We start from the raw sequence: 21498 nt of genomic DNA, 5'->3' as shown, positions 1-21498 counted from the left end.
GTGTTATGGTTTCTCAGAACTGTAGATCTAACAGGCTACTCTGACCTGGAATTTTGTTTTTTATTTTGATATGGTTAATTATTTGGCGATGTATTTGTGTGTATTATGTAAATGAGATGGTGCGGGCCTACAATTTTTGTTTCTTTTCACTATCCATAACTAGGCTAATAATAATGTCACAAACACTTTTCAGATAGGCCTACATTAAAAAAAACTTAGATGTACCTGAGAAAGGTTTATAATTATGTTCGAAAATATGTGTTAATATAGTTTTAATCTTTGGTATTTATAATTTTAAAAATTAGAATTAATTAATGAATTAGTGTATTGCAGCTTGATGCTGTCACACGCATATAAGGAGTAAATTACAAGTGAAATCGAAAGTTACTAAAAACAACTACTCAAGTACGGTACAATGTTGAGGTGTTGGTATCTTGATTAGGCTTTTTTCATTTTATGCTACTTTAACTAGTCCATTACATTTCAAAGATAAATAATGTAGGCTTTTTTTTTTTATTTCAATGCATTCATATGTCACCAAACGTTAGACTAGTTACTTTGTGGATGAAGATGCTACGTACAAAACATTTTACCGTACCTGAATTGGACCAAATAGGTGCTAGTACCCATGACGTGATCATTGCATGTGTCTTGTATGTATTTATATTTATACGTAGGCTAGCCTATATCTTGTAAGGGTGACCCCCAATGGGTGACTATTCAATCTAAGGAGCCTGATTCGACTATTAATATCACGGTTGAATGATCACATTATCTGAAAATATGGTTATGAAACAAAGGATCATTCCATTTGGCCTACATGGGGGTGCTGAATGTCTGATTTTACATACAGTAGCTTGTTTTTTTTTTAATTATAAATCATGATACATAGCCTGTTTTGGTATACATATACCAAATGTACTTAGTACTGGTGAGTATGGCCCATTTCAGATACTGATGCAGTATTAGCTCCACCTTAGGCTCTACCTTGACCTGAAATACCATTAAATAGCCTACTGCTTACATGTTCATAAGAATCCAATAAAGTACAATAAAGTTACTTTACAAATTAAGATTTGTGCACACAAAATACACACAGTCTATAAAATACAATGTTTTATTATAAATTAAACTACCCAATAGACCTACAATTACAGCTGAAATGACTATAGCTGTAAACACTTAACACGTTGATTGACAGAACTGTTTTGATCGTTTCCAGTTTCTAAAATGTATAATAGCCTACTTTTACTTTTAATATGCCTACTGTACTAAGTAATAATAATAATAATAATAATAATAAATTGAATTTATATAGCGCTTAGCCTACATTTTCCTGATGAAACCTACATACTTTTACTTGAATAACATTTTTAATGCAGGAATTTTACTTTTAACAAATACTTGAGTATTTTTACAGTGTGGTAGACCTATTAGTACTTCTACAAAATCGGAATACTTCTTCCACCAATGCAATTTTTTTTGCATCCTCCAGCCTCCAGCAGGGGTGGTAGACTTGAACATGTTGGATATTGGTTGACTAACCAAACATTAAGTCAAACGAAGAAGAAAACGAACAGTGGGAATAACAACGACGCAGTTAGTTATCAGTAGCTAGTCTAAATGGTTGGTGGCCGTAAGAGGTAGCTAATGTTATACCGTGAAGTAATGGTTATCTGTTACGGACTTTGGATGCTGCTGTCCACGACGGTGTACAAGGTCTGTTTTCTGTCTGCAGATACCAGGTAGGCTAATAGACAAGGGTAACGTTAGCTGCTTCGTGCTGTTAGCTAGCAAAGTCACTGTTATTGTATTTCGTTAAGAGGAATGCAACGGCCACCGAGCTCTTTACGCTCACTCAATGAACATTAACTCTATTTTTACGGCGCAACAGTTAATTTAAGTCATGGCAAACTACTATGTAAGGAAGTTTATACAGATGTGTAATTATCTCCAAGACCCCCGCCATGTAGCGAGGTTTCAAAATGTTTGCGGCGTTAAAGGGACATTTCCGGTTAAACTGGTTAAGACGGACAGTGGAGATTCGGAGCCGGACTGCCCTGGACTGAAGAAGAGGGTGCAACAGGGGGCACCAAGGGCGGACGTTTGTGTTGGGAATGGAGCACCCGGGGATGCGACCGCGCCGATTTTTAACAGGATGCAGGGTGACATTTCCGTCAGGCCTGACGGTCCATCATCAGCAGCCAATGTCGATCCAGACATCGCAAGAGCAAAACCCCTCCGGAAGAACTCCCTGACGGGAGATGTGGGTCAAGAGTTCCTGATCCACAACAAGTTTCTGTTCTACCTGTTCACGTTTGGGACTGAGCTTGGCAACGAGATGTTCTTCATCGTCTTCTTCCCCTTCGTCTTCTGGAACGTCGACGCCCTGGTCAGCCGGAGACTCATCATAGTCTGGGCCTGGAATCTGTTCGTGGGACAGTCCACCAAAGATATGGTCCGCTGGTCCCGGCCGGCCTCCCCTCCTGTGGTGAAGGTGGAGGTCTTCTACAACTCCGAGTACAGCATGCCGTCCACGCACGCTATGACAGGGACAGCCATACCCTTCTGTCTCTTCATGCTGACCTACGGACGATGGCAGGTGAGCATCCTTTTAAACGCACCCAACGTCTCAAATACAGATGAAAACAAAGTATTTCAATGCAGTTGCCGCAGACAAAAGATGTGCAGTTTATGTAGAAATGTACAGCTTGAGTGCAGAAGGCTGAATTACCAACAGGGCAAAGAAGTCAACTGCCACAGGATATGAACATGTTTTGATAATCCACAGGGAAGGTTGCTAGGCGCACCAGTCCAAGACGTCTACATCCTATACTATCCTATATATTTGGAAAAAGACCAGAGTTCAAGAAACCCACAAGGCATCAGACCTAATAAAATATAAAAAGCTCCACATAACATTTTTCTCCACTGCCCCTTCAGTGCCAAGAAGGGTCAGTCTGGCCACAGAAATGCAAAACCACAGACTGCCTTTAAATTACTGTTAAAGGTGCACTATGAGTTCCTGCATGATGTCACTTCTGTTGACATTTCAAGTAAATCCCAAACAGAGCAAGCTCGCTTCCCCCCACCCCCGCTCCCCGTTTCCGTAACTTTCATGACTGACTGTCACTAACCCCCACCCCCAACCATCTTGTCAGTGATTGGCTGGAACGGGTTTGTTGTATTTTGGTGCACAGCCTGTGCCCCTAGTGTTTGTTTGACGTTTACGACCCATGTGTTGTCTCCCGAGACAGGGCTTTTTTACAGTCTTTTCAGGGGGCAGGCAGCTAGCGGATCAAGGAGAGATGCCTACGATTTGAGACAAAAAGGAAATCGCGCTGAAACCATGTAGGAACTCATAGTCCTTAATCCTTGTTGCCTAGTCTTGTATGAAGACAACAAACATTCCTATGTTAAAGCAGACTGTTAAACATGACAGGATGTGTCAGAGGGGTACAGGTGATGAGTGAGAAGGTAGCTTTGATAAAAGACTCCCATTGTGTGAGACAGATCAAATCAAGTTTCAGTAAACCTTTGGATCTAAAGTATCAATGAGCACTACAGCAAGGCAATTTAACAAAGTAAGACAGTCAGGGATGACACAACACACATTCTCCTTTTACTGAGTGTTCTGGTTAAGATTGGGGACAGGGGGTTAGGAGGGTTACTTTACTGCTGCGGAGTTAAGGCAAGGCAGCTTTATTTGTATAGCACATTTCTGCAACAAGCCAATTCAAAGTGCTTTACATAAAAACGATTAAAATCAAAATTTAAAACATAAAATACGAGAATAAAAGTTAGTGCAGTATAAGAAATTAAACAGTAAAGAGCAGTTAAAAACAGTTTAAACAATTATTTAAAAGGCAACCTCAAAAAGAAAGGTCTTCAGCCTTGATTTAAAAGAACAGAGTTGCAGAGTGTGAAAGAGAGAAAAGAGTGTAGTATCAGTCTGGCAGAGAGCTCAACGAAATCAAACTTTTCCCCTATGGATAAGCTGTCGCTAATTAATGTTAAATCCATGTGTAACTTGATGGCAAGCCAAAATGAAACTTGGATGATATCGGCTTTGTGTGCCGTCTGCACTCTCTGCTGTAAGATCAGAGCCTCCACTCCGATGTTTTGAGTTGTTGTCATTAATAACATTAGTTATGCTATCAAACCCCAACCCTTGAGTGCAAGCCTCTGTGCTGTTTGAAAAGTGATTAATTAATGACACACAATGGATTCCTGTCCTTTGTTAGGTCCCATGTGCATCTTGTATTTCAGAATTCTTTAGTAATCTCTTAGTTAAATCAGCTTGTCCCTGCAGTGCATATTGTATACTGTATGTTTAATGTTATTCCGCAACAACTTTTATCAAGTTAAAAAAGAAATGTAAGCGTATAGCCCTGCCAAGGGGTCACCACCAGGAAAGAAGAGCTGAGAAACTCATGCTCCTTTTTGTTGTTGTTGTACATCTGCATAAGAGCATAAAACTGGGTTTAGCCAGTTTACTGAACTGCCTAAACTATTTTGGTGTCAGGTTCCCTGATGTGGAAGGTCAAGGAACTGAAACATTTCAGAGAAAGAGGTTAAAAAGGTTACAAAAGACCACAAACTGCTTCCAGGGCAGGAGGAAAATTCAAAGTGTTAGCTTAGCATGTTAGCATGCTGATTTTAGTATTAAGCTTAGGATTAAGTACAACCTCACAGAGCTGCTAGAATGGCTGTAGGTTCTTCTTTGACCTATGCAGAGGTCACTGTGATACTGAAATACTGCAGTATTTCCACTGACGGGGAACTGTTCAGAGACTTAATGTAAATCTAGCCTGTTGCCATTAACTCCCTGCTAGGGACCGTGGTACTGTAGCTTCTTCTACTGTATTGTCTGGTCATAGTCAACAGGATGTTGGGGAAAAATATAGTCCTGCAAAATGAGTCCATGGGCCTTTTTATATCAGAAAACTGCTGTATTTTTGTATTTTTTGACGGCTCATCGTCAACCACCTTTCTAATATCAAGTTTAATGTTTTAATGCCATGTCTTTATGCTCTCTCACTCTCTCCTAGTACCCCTTTCTCTTTGGCTTTTGTGTGGCCCTTAGCTGGAGCGTCCTTGTCTGTGTAAGCAGAGTCTACATGGGGATGCATTCTATTCTGGTCGGTATATTAAATAATTAACATGAAGTAAATAATGCCTTGCTGGAAAAACTGTAAGAATTAACTTGATAATATAGAGTGACGCTGCCTCACCTAGTCCCAGCTGAGAATGGTTACTCAATAAGGTCTACCATATCTGGGTCAAAAATCTATTCTGTTCAAATCACCTGCATATTTGCATTTCTGTAGGTGGACAGATTGCTTCTTTTTTACACGTTAACTTAAATAACATTAATATGCATGCCCCTTTTTTAATAACATACACAGAAATGTAAGATGTATGATTTATGGGAATATAAAGCCGAGCCAATAAACAAATCAAAGCCAGGAGATAAGGTAAGATTAGATTTGGTGGCCAGGCAACGGAGGTTAGTAGATATTGTTTATGTTCTGTAGTACAACGATAGCAACACCTGTTTATCAGTCAGCAGCTCACCTGATTTTTGATTATGTAGAAAGTGACGCTAAAAGAGCTAAGACTTTGTGTGCATTGCTTGCGGTATGTTGGCACTGATGTAAAGAATGTCAGAATATATTTTAGATTTTAACTTCTCTTGTTTATTCTGCCGTTTAAAACTTATTAAACTATTAATGTGCTTTATAAGGCTGTAGGTATATCAAGCAAGTACTTTTTTAGAGTGCAAATATGAGTAAAACATATTGGCTTTCATAGTGTATGCTGGGTTTGTGATGCTTTATGTCCCTGTGTTGCAGGAGGTAATCACTGGCTTCCTGTACAGCCTTCTTATTCTAGCCTTTTTCCAGCCAGTTTTGGACAAGATTGACAGCTTTTACATGATGGACCACTTTGCTCCACTCGTGATTATCGTGTCACATGTGAGCCTGGGACTTGTGGCTTTCTCTCTGGATTCCTGGAGCACCTCCTCGCGGCGCCAGCCTCTCAGGCTCTAGGCAAATGCGGTTTTTTTCCTCATCGGAGTCGCTGTCATCCTTGTCACGAGAATGATTATGAAAGCAGTAACAATTCCGTTTTTATGTCGATTGTTCGGGCTGCCTTCAGGTGATGTAAGAGGGGCGAGGCAGCACATGAAAGTAGAGCTGCCTTATCGTTACATTGTCTACAGTGTTGTTGGTTTTAGTTGTGTCTGTGTGGGGCCTCTCCTCTTTAGGATCCTAAACCTCACCTGAGTGTTGTGTGCAAACTGTCCTTTACTGCTGACAAGTTCATTTGGTAAAAGCACTTAGAAACATGCTGCTTGTGTTCACACAAATAAAGGTTGTGTTTCTGCATATCAGAAACTAATTTAAAGGATAAATGTGGTGATATTCTATATTTATTGTGCATAGAGCTCCATATTTGTCCAAACTGTATTTAAAAAAAAAAAAAAAAACACACCAAATACAGTATTTACCTCGGTTTGACTGTAAACGGCCCAGCTGTTCTAGGTAAAAAAATGTTGCTTTAAAAATAAATAAATAAAACAAGGTAAATATTTGTGACCCATTTTAAAGATCATGTTCCTTCAGTAGGAACCAATGGACTTCTGAGCCAAGATCCACAGATTAGAGGAAGTTGGAAAGTATTGAGAGACTTTATGATTGTTTTTGGCCTTTTTTTTAGGATTTGTTGACAATAACTACAATATAGAACATCACCAGCCTTTATCCTTCAAGATCCACTTGTGGTTGACGAATTTAAGTGTTGTGTGGAGCTTTGCAAATACTACACCTACCAGATTTACTGTAATGATACTTGCATTCATTAATGAGGAACATTGTACATTTCCATTTCAAATAACAGTTTATTGGAGAATTCCACGCTTTAAGGAAAAAAAAATAAACATGAATCGGAAATGTGTGACGTCACGTGTCTTAACATTTGTTGCCATACCTAAAGCCTATCCGCCTGGAAACTGTAAAATACTGCAGGTATTTGAGGTAGCAGGTGTTTGGGTAGTTACATGATCTCTATTTAAATCTGAAAGACTGGAAGAGCAGGCCTTGTATCATTAAGATTTTTCTACATTATCATAGCATTATTTCATCGCCGCCTTTTTGCTTGTTTCAAAAACATTTGTAATTTTGGTCCCAAGTGTAAGTTGAGTGTTCTGAATAATCATTTAAAGCATATCCTTAAAATAAAAATTTTACATTAAAATTGAACAGTGCATCTGCTTTTGAGTTCTGTGGATATGGACTTTATGTGATCTCACTTTCATTGACGGCGGTCAGCTTGCTCGCATGAGATTTTCTTTTAACAAATCCTAGCTTAATTTCACATAAATGGTACATTAATAGGTTGTAAAGACTGCCTGGTTTAGCATTGAAAGTACTGCAAAAACCCAGAATAACTGCATTTTTGTTTACTCAATACTAAGAGAAGGCATGCAGTCTAGGCTGTGTAGTGTTATGTGTTTTACTCCCTGCCTCGGACTAGCAAATTCATGCTTAACCTTTGAGCGACATAGATAAGGTTTTAGCGTACATTCAGCCTAATCATTGGTCTTCGCGGTGCTGTTTTTATAAATTGAACTTTGGTTGATTGCTGTTTTTGGTATCTAAATCTAAAGAATTCACAAAGGTCAGCACATGGCCTGACTCAGTGCGGTCTTTTGTCGATATACATTTAGCAACCGATGAAAGATTTAAGCTGTTAATGTCAGTATTTCAATAAGTAATACTTGACAAAAATGTAACCAAGCATGACTGATAATAATTAATGTTTTCACAATGGATACTTTTTTTTCCCCCCTTCTTAATTTTAATACAATTGTAATTTTGTTATGAGGCATTATCCAAACACTGTTTTCAAGCCTTTTAAGTATCTCTAAGCTCGGCCACCCATAACCATTAATAGCTTCCTTTTACAGTATAGCCCCATGCCTACTTTTTTTTCTTTTTTACACTGTGGTTGTCCAGATGTGGCTTCATTACCTTTAGAAATAGTAGTCACGGCCAGAACACAGAAACAGACTACAAACAATTTTACTACAAATGTATAAATATCTTGTAACGGCATTTCCAGAGAGATAGTAATGTTTATTTTTTTGCAGCTTTTCAGGCATAAATCTTACTCATGGTTTTGTATTAAGCTTGTAAAAACTAGAAGTGAGTTTATATTTAATTGTATGAGCGAAGATGGCATTTTGTATTCTTCCAGATTGATCTTGGTATAAAAAGCTAATAAACCTTTTATTTTGAAAGATCGGAGTACATTACACCGGAAGTCCGGGATTTTTCTTTTACCTACTAAAACATCCACCTTACCAGTGAGTGCATTGTGAAGTACAAGCTAAACAAGGTAATGGTCTGTGAGACGATGCTAAAGTAAGGCAACAGTTAGCTAAGCTAATTAATGCAGCCGCGATAAGTACGAAGGGGGGAGTTTTTAATTGTTTTGTAGAAATGTGTTTGTTATTCCCCGTTGTAAGTTAACCGTTTTTCTCTTTAGCTGCTTTAACATTCGCTGTTGTTAACGTTAACATTAGTCTAAAGTTAGCTTGACCTGCTGCTTAATATTCGCTTTTCGTGACATCAATTCCGAAAAACGTAGCTAACGTTATGGGAAGTTTTATTTGCTAAAAATAATAGTCTCCTGCCGCCAGTACAGATGCCTCGTTTGGAAAAGTCAAATGGCAGAGGGACAAAAAGGTAAGCCTGACTCCAAGGTGTACACCATAACGTACAACACTGTATTGGCAGGTCAGTTTAAATGTTTGTGCAAGAAGTAACGTTAGTGGTGTTAGGAGTGATGCAAAGTAATGCAAGGATTTCATCATAACAAAAACCTCACAGTTCATGCATGTGGCCACAGGATATAAGAGATTCATATGTTGCAATTTTCTAATATATACTGTATATATTATCTCTTGTTGTGCATACTTAAGACTAAAGCTAGACTGGAAGTTTGTTCAGAGGTTCTGCAGCATCCAGAAGGTCCTGTTCCCATCATGGACCAGTCAAAGTGCTCTGATGTTTGGGACGCTGCTTGCTGTCACTCTGACAGGTAACTGCAAGAGTCACAAAAGCTATTTGTGCAAGACAAGAAGTGCTAGAGCCAAAATGGGAAATAAATTGTCACAATCATATCCAGCTAGCTATTGAATGAGGTGATGATAATGTAAATTAAATTAAATGTCTCTTGCACGAAGCCTCATGAGACTCATTCACTGCCTGTTGGCAGGTCGCAAAATTAACTTTTATCATCCACCTGTCAAATTGCTAGTGAATGATCACATTTTACCAGCCACACAATAGATTACCATTGTTTTTTTGGCTGGTGAATGAAGCAAATCTACCAGCCACTTGCATGTTTTACCAGCATTTGGCTGGTGGATGGTGCTAATATTGTACCCTGCCTGTTGGTAAAACTACACTTCAGATAATACTAGACGGCATACTCTGTTTAATTTTTTTCCTGCTGACCTTTAGCTCGTTGTTTTACGAGTCTCTCTTGTCCCAACAATGCGCTAACTCATCTTTTTTTCTGCCATCAGAGCAGCTGATCATTTACCAAGTGGGTGTCCTCCCTAGCCACTTCTACAATGTGCTGGCAGACACAGATTACCCAGGCTTCAGGAGTCTGGTGGGCACAGCTATGGTGCTCATCTTGCTCAACTCCACAGTAAGTTCAAAAAAATGGGGGGATGACACAAATTGACCTACATACTGATACTAGTAACCAAAATATCCCAAAAGTACCAAAAGAGTTCACCCCTCTAGAGGTATTTTTGCTGAGCATGGAATTTGGTCTTTTAACAGTTAGTTAGTAGTCTTCACACATGTGCTTACTCAGCTGTACTACTCTCTTATCATTTTCCTTTGTGCTCAGCACTGCTGATTGGTCTGCAGACCTAGGGGATTGATAAAAGTGTCAATACTTTTATGTACTTAATTACAAAGGTTAATGCATCATCAAACAGATTTCAGATTTTTTGATGAATTTTTACTCATTAACAGAGCAGTGCCAAGGTAACAGTCTTATAGCCAAATGATGTATTGTATGTGATTAGAGTACATTACTGTTATCATAACTGGGACAAATCCTATGTTCCCAACATTGTACATTATATGCCTAGTTAAATATTTCTATGTGGGCTGAGACTAAATAAAGAATCAGATACATTGTTTCCTAGATTTTATTGTATGACATGATGTTTGATTTTGGATTGCTGTCAGGTCAGGGCAGCCTGACATGTTCATTTTACAGCCTACACACACAATACTTAATAGGAATGGGAACAATAATAGATGCTAAGCTATCATGGAATACCAACACTGATGCCATCTATAAGGGTCTGCAGCGACTGTATTTTATGCGGAAGCTGAGACAGTTCAGAGTAGAAAAAGACATGATGGTCCTTTTCTATCGCTCTTTTGTTGAGAGGATTTTAACTTTCTGCTCCATTGCCTGTTATTTGTCTTTGTCAGTGACAAACAAAAATAAATTCCACAGGATGGATTGCTGGACAGAAGTTAATTTCTCTGACCACTATCAGCGAATTCAGGGTAGTGAGGAAAGGACAAGCAATTTGCGGTGATGGGCTACATCACCTATTTCAGGCGTATGAGGTGCTGCCATCAGGCAGAAGATATAGGGTGCCGTCCTTACAAACCAACCGGGCTTGCAAATCATTCATTCCTACCAGCATTACACTACTGACTAAGTTAGGGAAAATAGCTTGATCCTTTCTGTGTGATAATACTGCACTTTGGTATAATATTAAAACGCCACTGATGATGTTGCACTTTACTATTGATAGCCCACTGGTGCTAATGACACTGCACTTTACAATTTATGATGTGGAGATATTTGGGACTCTGTATTGTTGTTGTGCTTGTGATAAACAATTTATCTCTGTGTTCCTTTCTCCCTGTCCCAGTTGAAAAGTATCGACCAGTACATTTGCAATCAGATGTATGTAAGCTGGAGGAGGACGCTAACTGAGAGCCTTCATGCGTCCTACTTCCAGGGCCGAGTCTATTACACGCTCAATGTACTCAAAGAGGATATAGACAACCCGTAAGCTTGAATGGTTTTCCTCTTTGTATATCTAATGCTTTTTTAAAGAATGTAGACATAAACTCAATTTCAATTCAAAATTTATCAACAAATCTACCATTTAAAAGTTTTTATGTAAAGATCACATGGCTATTAGAATATTGAACATCATCATAAAGAGACATCATTTAATTGGTTTGTTTTTTCTTTGTGTTCCTTTGTGTAACTTTCAGAGACCAGCGAATCAGTCAGGACGCAGAGAGGTTGTGTAAGCAGATGAGCACCATGGCTAGTCGTTTGATTGTATCACCATTCACACTGGCTTACTACACCTACCACTGCTTTCATAGGTGAGTTTAGAGTACCGCAGCAACTGTAATACTGTATTTCACACTCTTTAACACATACTACCTACCTACTGTGAAATTGAAGCATCATCAGAGACATACATTGTGCTAATGTTATTACAGCCACAAACCAATATTTGTGCTTTAGAGAGGCACATTTACATAAAAAAGACAAAGAGAAAAAATGTGTAAGTTGTCAAAAATAAAGACTTCCCTTTTTATATATAATTTGTATCCATTCCGTATGCTCTTTGTCTGTGGTTTGTAAAGAGACCGTAAAGTCCACCTGTTGTCAGTGACTTGTAAAAGCTCTAGATGTCTACTGCAACTCTAAACTTATTTTAATGGAGCCTAAAAAATGTTGCACTGTAACTGCAGGGAAATGACACTATAACTTGTATTTCTTTTGCATGCTTTGTGTTTAATTTGATTAAAGCTGATCCTGTTTTAATGTATTTTCCTTCTCATTGTCTTTGCTACGTTGTTTTAAAGCCTTACGTAAAACACTCTGAATTGCTTTTGGCTTTTAAAATGAGGATATTCATAAAGTTGCCTTGCTTTTCAGCACTGGTTGGATCGGTCCTGTAAGTATCTTTGGCTACTTTGTTTTTGGGACCATTGCCAATAAAATCCTCATGGGGCCGATTGTGTCTACTCTGTTTGAGCAAGAAAAACTGGAGGGAGACTTCAGGTAAGTTCAGTAGCAAGTAGGTTAGTGTGTAAGTGTATTAAGTGACAATAATAATGTGTGTTGACAGACAAGCAGAACAGGATTGACTTAAAAGTGTGTTCTCTGAACTTCAACAGGTATTTTGCCAGCTTTATTTCGTGCAAATCCTTTCAGTGTTTAGAGAGGAAGCAGAGGAAGCATCTGTGGACTTTGGCCCAGTGCCTTTTGCTTAGAAGGAAATAACACAGGATATGCGTCAGCTATGAAAGAGGAATTGTAATCTGTCACAAGTTAAAACAATCACATTTTGTGCTGACCAGGGAACAGTTAAATTAAATATATAAAACCTCTTAAATTGTGTTGCTTGAAAGTAAAAATTTTTTTTTCAGTAGTATGTATTTGTATCTTCAGATTCAAGCACATGCAGATCCGTGTCAATGCAGAGTCTGCAGCTTTTTACAGGTGAGGCACAAACATGATTTGTATACCAGGGTAAGCCTGTACATGTTCATGAAATGGAAACATATTTTCCAGAAAGTTTAGACAATCATAATTGTATAACTTGCATAGAAACTGTACTTTGTGTACTTTTCTGTGATTAAAAAAACAGTATCTGGCACTATCTGAATCATTCTCACACACCAAATCACAGCGATCACACCGTTAAAGCAGGTTTGAAAAATATGCTGCTGTCTGTGTTTTTAGAGCCGGTAAAGTGGAGCACATGAGGACCAACCGCAGACTGCAGGCTCTGCTACAAACTCAGAAGAGTCTAATAAACAAAGAGCTCTGGCTTTACAGTAAGAACATCCTACACACCCTCACTCACTGACTCATACCTTTCATTGATTGCTTTGATTAAACTTGTTAACCTCTGACCTGACCTCTCCTCTCTCAGTTGGGGTAAACACCTTTGACTACGTTGGAGGTTTCCTTAGCTACATTATAATTGCCATTCCCATCTTTACTGGTATCTATGATGGTCTCACTCCTGGTGAGCTCAGTGCACTCATCAGTAAGGTAAGCATGAATTCTTTTCCTCTCCCTACTTCTCAGAATGTGTAGTTCTTAAAGCAACACTAAATAACTTTTCCCTTCTTCAGTCCCCCTACAGGTTGGAAGCTGAATTGTCCATTACATTACATTGTCCAGTTCATTCGAACTACAGATCCGCTACCCAATCTGGCAAACTTGCATAATGTAATGTAATGGACAATTCCGCTTCCAACCTGTAGGGGGCCCGAAGCGGGAAAAGTTATTTAGTGTTGCTTTAAAGCAGGACTTAAACGTTTTTTAAGCCAAGGACCCCTTAACTGAAAGAGAGACGGATCAGGGACCCCCTACTACATATATTGTATAAAATGAAGTTGCATATTAATCTGGTCCTACAATAACTTTTAGGGCAGCCTAAAGCATTTATAGATACCTTTTTTTGCATAGAATACTAAGCTATTCAAATAGCCTAATAATTGTTGGCATGATTTTATGAATCATGTTTTAATGTTAAACACAAATGTGAAACAGTCAATTCTTTGGGATGAACTGTATCTGTGGATGGCTACCTTAGTGACTACATTACCTATTGGCCAGTAAGCCTATCATCAGTGGGGATTTATATTTGCTAATAATATGTTGGAATCATGTTAAGACTTTTACATTTTTGAAAAAACTTTCAAAAATTAACAATAATTTGGAGGCCCCCCTGGAGTGACTCTGAGGGACTCCCTGTTGAAGATCCCTGCTTTAGAGGAACACAGCGACTTATTGGGACTTAAACTTATTCACCGTACCCCCCAGAGTTAGATCAGTCCATACATACCCTTCTCATCTCCGCGTGTGTCGTAATTCTGTCTGACGCCCCCACCGCTAGCCTAGCTTAGCACAGATCCTGGAGGTAACCGGCTCCATCTAGCCTACTGCTCCCAATAAGTGACAAAATAACGTCAACATTTTCCTATTTTACATGTTGTGATTTATATAGTCACAGCGTGTACAAATAACAAGGTCACATGAGACACAGCCATCTTCTAACCGTATACATACTGGGAACCAGAAAGGCGAAGCACTGCTACTTCTTCTACTTGGGCGGAGTGATTTGCTTGCAGCACCTGAGAAGCGCCGTGGTGAGGAGCAGAGAGTGTGTACGAACTTATCTAACTCTGGGGGATACGGTGAATAAGCTAAAGTCCCAATAAGTCGGCGTGTTCCTTTTTAAGAAATGCATCTTTCTTCACGCACGTACAAAAATATGAACCTTTAAAAATGTAGCCAGAGAGGGGAAAAAAAACAATCAATGTGTCATCAAGTGTGAATGTTGCTCCCATTCCCAGTTTCTATCAACATTATCAATCTTTATTTGTCCTCAGCAACACATAAACACTTCATATAAATGCAATGTAGACATGAGTGAAAAAAGAGTACACAGTAAATAAAAAATTTAAATAAAATATTTAAAATGAATTGCTCCTGTTACCATTTCCTCACATAGTTTAGTTGAGACATGGCAGAGGGTGTGAAAGGTTTGCCATTACAGAATACATGTAGCTGGCTGAATGTGAATGTTTGGCTAATTTAACCACTAGGTGGCAGCAAAAGCTTTCTCCTGATAAAACATTCATTCTGAGCTTGAATGCCGGTTGAAGATTGCTGTAGCTTCAGAGCTGTCTCAACCACATGCAGCACATTTTAGTATTATCAGCCAGTATTTCATTCTTTAAAAGATGTCTCTTTTCAGTCCTGTCGGTCAGTGTGCCTCGTTGGTCCTGCCTTTTGTTCTGTGTTCAAACACTGTTATTTTAATAATCTTGTCTCTTATTTAGTCTTTGTTTCTCCCTCTCCTTGTTCATATTCAGAACGCCTTTGTGTGCATCTACTTGATAAATGGCTTCACGCAGCTAATAGACCTGTCAACCACTCTGTCAGATGTGGCTGGATACACCCACAGGTATCACACTGCATACTTACATTCACTTCCTGGAAGACAGATGATGACAGCAGTGTTTGATGCAATCCACCTTTCTATCACTGTGTGTGTGTGTGTGTGTTGTGTGGTTGTGTGTGTGTGTGTTGTTGTGTGTGTGTGTGTGTGTGTGTGGTTGTGTGTGTGTGTGTGTGTGGTTGTGTGTGTGTGTGTGTGTGTGTGTGTGTGTGTGTGTGTGTGTGGTTGTGTGTGTGTGTGTGTGTGGTTGTGTGTGTGTGTGTGTGGTTGTGTGTGTGTGTGGTTGTGTGTGTGTGTGGTCAGGATTGGGGAGCTGAGGGAGGTGATGGATGACATCCTACGTGAGCAGTGTGACTATGACCCGGCATCAGGGGAAAGCTACGACTTTGACAGGTTTGTTTGAGCACTTTTACATGAATCTACATAAATCGGTTGCAATAAAGTGCAGATGTAAGTATGTTAAGAGACATATTGCTAAAATTAGATCAGATTAAAAAAAACAAAAAAAAAAACAAGACAAATACAGAGCAAAAGAAGATGACAAATATGACGTGCTCGTGCTGTGCTTGCTTCTCCACACAGTGACTTCAACGTCCACGCAGGCCCTGTGGACACTGCCTTCATCCTGGACCATCTTTCATACAAATCTCCTTACTCAGATGAGCTGCTGGTGGAGGATTTGAGTCTGAAAATCAGCCAGGGAACACATCTACTGGTGGTGGGGAACACAGGAACCGGCAAGACGTCACTACTGAGGGTCCTCAACCGACTCTGGGAGGCACACAGCGGTGAGAGAGCAATGAGACTGTTATGGCAGGAAGGGCTTAATGAAAGGGTGTGGTGGCTCTTGAGTGCTGACCAGTTATGGTTGGAATAATAACCCCTGACTGGAATTGTTGTATGGATTTAGAAATATGATTTTATTTTCAAGAGCTGGACAGAAGACTCATACCTATAATAAAAAGTGATAAATTTACAAATTATTATTTTAGTTTTGTTACTTGAAGCTTATGAGAAGAAATTGTTTATACATATTCTATATTTAAAAAGTATTTGGAGACCCTCAGTGTTGTGGGCACTTTACACTTCATATTATATGTACTATAGCATATTTTTACTTTGATTTAAGTACACATTATGTGGTCATGTTCTCTTCCCTGTTTTGATTAGTTAAATACAAATTTGTATCACGGCCTATACCTTAAAACAATAAACGACGCAGGAATATGTCTGAAAATAGCCCCTGGACACAATGGCCCGAGATTTGTATTGAGGCATATTATAGAGCATAGGGATACAAAACTGTCTTTCTACACATCCTGGATCTGTGTTTATGGCAAGATAAGAGGAGAGAAATCTATATGTGATCTAGTTTGTTTTCTGTACAGCTTAGGAGAAGGGCAGAGGGTAGCACTGCTTTTGTTTCGTTATTCATACTGTATTTGTTTTGTTTTTTTACAATAAAAATATTAGATATTGGCCCACATTAGTAGCTTCTTGACACCATCTGTCTGTCTATTTTTTATTTCTTTTCCTCAGGTTTTGTCCAGATGACCACATGTTTCGGGCCCAGAGGAACCCTCTTTCTGCCACAGAAACCTTACCTGACTGATGGCACACTGCGTGAACAGGTTGCTCTCTCTTCTGTTTTTTTTCTTCAAGGGTTGTTTCTCTATAGAGCCTCTAACTTGTTAAAATGATAAATATATGTGTATAGATGCAATGGTTGTTGCAAGTTTACCAACAGAATGAACTGGAACGCTCTTCTCCAACAGGTGATCTACCCACTGAAGGATATTTACCCTGCATCAGGTATCAGATGTCAGACTAAACTCTATATTAAACTGTTTAGCAGTGCAGCACTCAAAGACTATGTTAATTTAATCACAGTTGGTTGTTGTAGCAAAAAAAAATAATTGAATATTAAATGAAAGGACATAAGTAAACATTTTTTTTTATACACTAAAAGCCAATGTTTCCTGACAGCAATATGTTGTTTGATTAAAGCAGCTCATTAATAATACATCAGTATAATAATACCATTAATACAGTCAATCAGTGTAAGATGGTGAATGTGTGCAGGTGCAACATACTAAACTCGGCTCTTGGTTTTCCCTTGTAACTTTGTGTTGATGCTGCTGCCTGCATTGACTGAAATAATTGGTCATCTGTGTTAGTGATACTCATGTGAGTGTGCTTTCTTCAGGGTCAGTGGACGATGACAGAATTATACAATTCCTGGAACTAGCAGGAGTGGTGAGTTTGTCCTACAGTATATTCCTTTAAACTAAAATCTTAATTTTTTGCTTAATTGTTTATTCACCTTGAATATTCCACCAGTTCATTTTTGAATATACGCTCATCCCGAATCAAACTTTTATCTGTGCTCCAGTCCAGTCTCCTAAAGCGGACAGGTGGGCTGGATGAAAAGGTGGACTGGAGCTGGTGAGAGAAAATACAAGAGGAAAAACCAACGACACGTGTTGAAATTTCTTAAAATGTGCCACAAAATGATGCAGACTCTGAACTCGTTTTTCTTTACAGGTATGATGTTCTGTCTCCAGGTGAAATGCAGCGTCTCTCCTTTGCACGACTCTTCTACCTGCAGCCCAAATATGCAGGTATGTTCTGGATTTCTGTAATGTATTCATGAAAGCATCTAAGAAATCAAAACTTTTAGTGAGTCCGACACAGCTTCAGAGGAGCTAGCCTCGCCCACTGTCTTTGATGCAACTCTAAATTTAGCATTTTAGATGTAAAACATTTGCTTGTTTTCATCATGTCCGCTGCGTTAAGAGGTGACCGTGACTGGAGCTTTCTCAAACAACATTTCTTTGTTGCAGTGTTGGATGAGGCCACCAGTGCTCTGACGGAGGAGGCAGAAGCACAGCTGTACAGAACCTGTAAACAGCTCGGCATGACTTTGGTCACTCTGGGACACCGCAGTAGCCTGGAGAAGGTAGACTGAACACACATGTATCCTGACCGCTATATACCCAATCCTGCTAAATGCTAGGAAAATTAATAATCAACACATCCAACATCTGTCCATAAAGTTAAGCTGGTGCTTTTTTGTCAGTCCACGATTATTTGGTTTCAATGTCAATTTTCTTACATTTTAGCACTTGCCTTCTCTTGCTTTGTTCTCAAATGTGTCTAAATCTAGGATATTAACTCTGACTTTTTGTTGCTCACAGTACCATGACGTCCAGTTGAAACTGTGTGGAGGAGGCCTGTGGGAGTTGACCAAGTTAAAAGGTGGAAGTGGGAGTCTCAGAGAAGAAGCCACATGACTGGAGAGTCATCTCTTTGAAATCCTGGACATGCATGGCGCATCAGTGTGGGAGACAAGGATAGAAAACACTGAATTCCTCAGTTAGTAACACTCAAGTGCTCCTTCAACAAGGTACTTTAAAACCCAGAACAACTGTACTCATCCAGTTTGTATGTATTCATGGACATTGAGGCAGAGCTCAACTAAAATGTTCTGGACCCAAAGACTTTGCCAAAGGAATGGTTTGGCTCACTCTGTAATTGTAAATTCACCTATCACGACAACAAATCAGGAGGAAAAAAAAAGACACTTTAGATTCAGTAAGTCTTAAGTGCCTTTACATTTGTTTATTGTATTGTGTTTACAATCATTACATTGGGAATATTGGTTCCAATTTTGTAATAAATGCAATGTTCTCAGCTCTTTCTCTCAACGCCTATTAAGAGCAGAGTACATCTGTGGTTCATGCATAGTTTTAAAGAGTTGTTTACCTGATTTCATAAAAATATCATATGTACAATAAAAACAAAGAATATTTGTTTGATGGCACACGTCTGATTTAGTGAAATGGAGTGAAACGTGCAAGCATCAGTTTCATATTCCTTTTTCAGATGACAATGTTTTCAGAAAACACACAATCACGGTTGTTGTTTACTACAGAGCTCACGGTGGCCTTGGATGATCTCTTCAACTGCTGCAGGATCATCCAGCGTGCTGAGGTCACCCAACCCGTCCAAGTCTTGCTCCACCACTTTCCGCAGCACCCGGCGCATTATCTTACCTGAGCGGGTCTTCGGCAGCCGATGGACGAACTGTGAGAATGACATAATGTGACTAAGTAAAATTTAGTCTAAAATGTCTCTTTGCAATTTAAAGTCAGTGAGACAGAATTACCTGGATGAAGTCTGGACAGGCGTACTTGGCGATCTTTTTCAATACCATGTTGTTTAGCTGCCGAGACAGTTCCTCCTCTTGAATCTTCACACCCTTTTTTAGCACCACGAAGGCATACACACCTGAGGACACAGACAAGTCTTTACTATGATGGGCATTCTAAGTGGGAAACATCTTTTGACTCTTAACACTGGAAAAAGGTTTCTTGCTAACCTTGTCCTTTGATGTTATGTGGGTATCCTATGATAGCAGACTCAGCCACTGCAGGGTATTGATTCTGTTACGGAAATCACATTCAGGATCATCTGAAATATGTAACTGCTAAAAACCATAAATGTCTCTTTGGTTAAACATTGGAGAAAGTACCTAAATTGGCACTTTTAATGAAACTGAGAATACTTTAACCCTGCTCAAAGATGTCAACTTTTGTTCTTAGCCATTTTTTCAGCCATGCTAAAAACATGGTTTTAGGTATGCCAATGTTGGTCAAGAATAAAATATCTTAATATGTACTGGATAGATTGCCATGAAAACCAATGCAGACATTCATGGTCCTCAGAAAATGTCTTGAATTTTTATATAGAGTCACCAAAAAGTCAAAATTGCCATTTGTGCAACAGGTAGACAGATTAGTATGTTACCATTATACAAATGTTTATGAATGGAATGTTCAAAGACATTAAAGTAACTTGTTAATCATGGATTGACCTTACCACCACATCCTCTATCTCTGCCGTCCCAATCCTGTGACCGCATACGTTGATGACATCATCAAGACGCCCAGTGATCTGGTAATACCCCTCCTTAGAGCGATAGGCGCCATCGCCAGTAAAGAAGTAACCTATTGGCACCAAGACAGAGAGTGAGATGTTGAGACTTTTTGTTTTCGCCAAAAAAAAAAACTAAGGAATTGAGAAAAACTATAAAATTAGAGACCGATCGTACTGTACCAGGATAAGGCTGACAGTAGGTCTCAATAAATCTCTGGTGGTTGTTATGAATGGTTCGGGCCATACCAGGCCAAGGCTGAGCTATACACAGAGCTCCAGATGTGTCGTTGGAAGTCAGCACTTTTCCCTGAAAATAAAAAAAACAACTGATAAATGTAAACACAAGAAACAAGAACAAAATGACGGAGTCATAAGACAAGCCCATTGTGCATGTCATTTCCAGCATTAAAGTGACTATATGTAACTTTCTGATGTTTCTGAAGCTGTGTGATTTACAATGGTCTTAAATTACCTATAACAGCAAATGAGACTAACCGTGAAAAGAACGCTATTTTTATATAGTTTTTAGTAAGGCCTCTGCCTGGTCAGATTTTTCTCCGCGAAGTCACAGAATTATTTGCGGCAGGTAGACGGCGCTACAGTAACACATTCTGGTGGGTCACAGATTTCTTTGCAACACCAGAAAAGCCTGTGTTGGCGTATCCAGCCAGCTGAGCCAGGTAAAAGGAAGCAGGAGATTTCTTTATATAGGCCTAATTGTAATTTAATGTTTTAGAAGTTATCTGTTGTAGTTATGGCTAATACTGGGGCAGGACCATCACAGAAAAGGAGGAAATTAAACAGAACTAAAAGCTAAAAGCGAAAGACAATGGGCGATAACGTGAGTCAACTTCGGTCGGCTTTTAACAGATGGAGACAATTACGGGATTGCAAATGATTCAAAACCCAGCCAGAATTGGCCCTCAGGTATGTAATATGTCTGTTTAATTCATAAAATAACTTTACAATACGCAATGTGGTTGTATGTCAGTAACCTACATTAAATTACATCCCCTTTCCATTTAGCGTGGATGTTTTTATTCCTTTTAGTCCGTGTTTGCGTTGGCCTATTTTCTTTTCCCTTGTCCCCCTGTAACGTTACTTGTGTAAAGCGGGTTTCATGAAATGCACTATATTAATCTAAGTTACGACGTTGGTTGCTACAACAAACTCTTAATGCTTTGGCTTGTGACACAGTGACAGTGATACCCGGTTTAGCTCACGATAAATCCAAAGTAGGCTACTGTATGCAACACTTAAAATGCAAGGATGCACCTGTAACATATTCTCTTGTTGTAAATGAATGATTTTCTGTCTGAGCAAATCATTCATTGCGACTATATGACCTCTCCATAACGCTGACTCTGTAAAAAAGTGGGCAATACGGCACCGTAAAGAAAGACCTTTACGACAGCAGGTGTGGTAAAACACTACCTCTTTTGTACAAAGCGGCCGTATTTCAATCAACACAAACTAAAAGTTGCATATAGCCACTTGAAATA

General features: G+C 39.1%; 2 protein-coding genes and 1 pseudogene across 4 annotated transcripts in view; 2 read left to right on the top strand and 1 right to left on the bottom strand.

Moving 5' to 3' along the window:
• Positions 1-1543: 1543 nt before the first annotated feature.
• LOC120546189 lies at positions 1544-6960 on the top strand (annotated as a pseudogene).
• A 426-nt stretch (positions 6961-7386) lies between these two features.
• Positions 7387-19630, top strand: abcd4 (ATP-binding cassette, sub-family D (ALD), member 4). Of its 2 annotated transcripts, none has more exons than XM_039780962.1 (20): positions 7387-8403; positions 8713-8753; positions 8990-9108; positions 9599-9726; positions 10985-11124; positions 11337-11453; positions 12016-12141; positions 12532-12582; positions 12826-12920; positions 13019-13140; positions 14973-15064; positions 15362-15451; positions 15641-15846; positions 16598-16689; positions 16834-16870; positions 17265-17314; positions 17451-17503; positions 17603-17679; positions 17902-18017; positions 18256-18876. In XM_039780962.1, the coding sequence occupies exons 2-20, from the start codon at positions 8713-8715 to the stop codon at positions 18349-18351; spliced, it is 1848 nt and encodes a 615-aa protein (XP_039636896.1). In that variant the 5' UTR covers positions 7387-8403; the 3' UTR covers positions 18352-18876. The 2 variants fall into 2 exon arrangements, 1 of the variants encoding a protein (XP_039636896.1); XR_005636828.1 differs by adding an exon at positions 18993-19630 and having other exon boundaries at positions 8345-8753; positions 18256-18464.
• The window catches only part of LOC120546187 (acetyl-coenzyme A synthetase 2-like, mitochondrial), a 17686-nt gene continuing 14845 nt past the window's right edge, over positions 18658-21498 (bottom strand). For both annotated transcript variants that reach the window (XM_039780960.1, XM_039780961.1), the window contains 5 exons: positions 20177-20303; positions 19940-20067; positions 19440-19503; positions 19227-19348; positions 18658-19144 (listed from right to left, as the gene is read on the bottom strand). In XM_039780960.1, the coding sequence (XP_039636894.1) occupies positions 18971-19144; positions 19227-19348; positions 19440-19503; positions 19940-20067; positions 20177-20303 (615 nt within the window). In that variant the 3' untranslated portion in view covers positions 18658-18970. The remainder of the gene's footprint in view (positions 19145-19226; positions 19349-19439; positions 19504-19939; positions 20068-20176; positions 20304-21498) is intronic.

The sequence above is a fragment of the Perca fluviatilis genome, chromosome 18 (genome assembly GCF_010015445.1).
Source record: "Perca fluviatilis chromosome 18, GENO_Pfluv_1.0, whole genome shotgun sequence".
Classification (NCBI taxonomy): domain Eukaryota; kingdom Metazoa; phylum Chordata; class Actinopteri; order Perciformes; family Percidae; genus Perca; species Perca fluviatilis.
The sequence above is the reverse complement of the archived record's forward strand: the minus strand, read 5'-3'. Positions and strand labels throughout refer to the sequence as shown.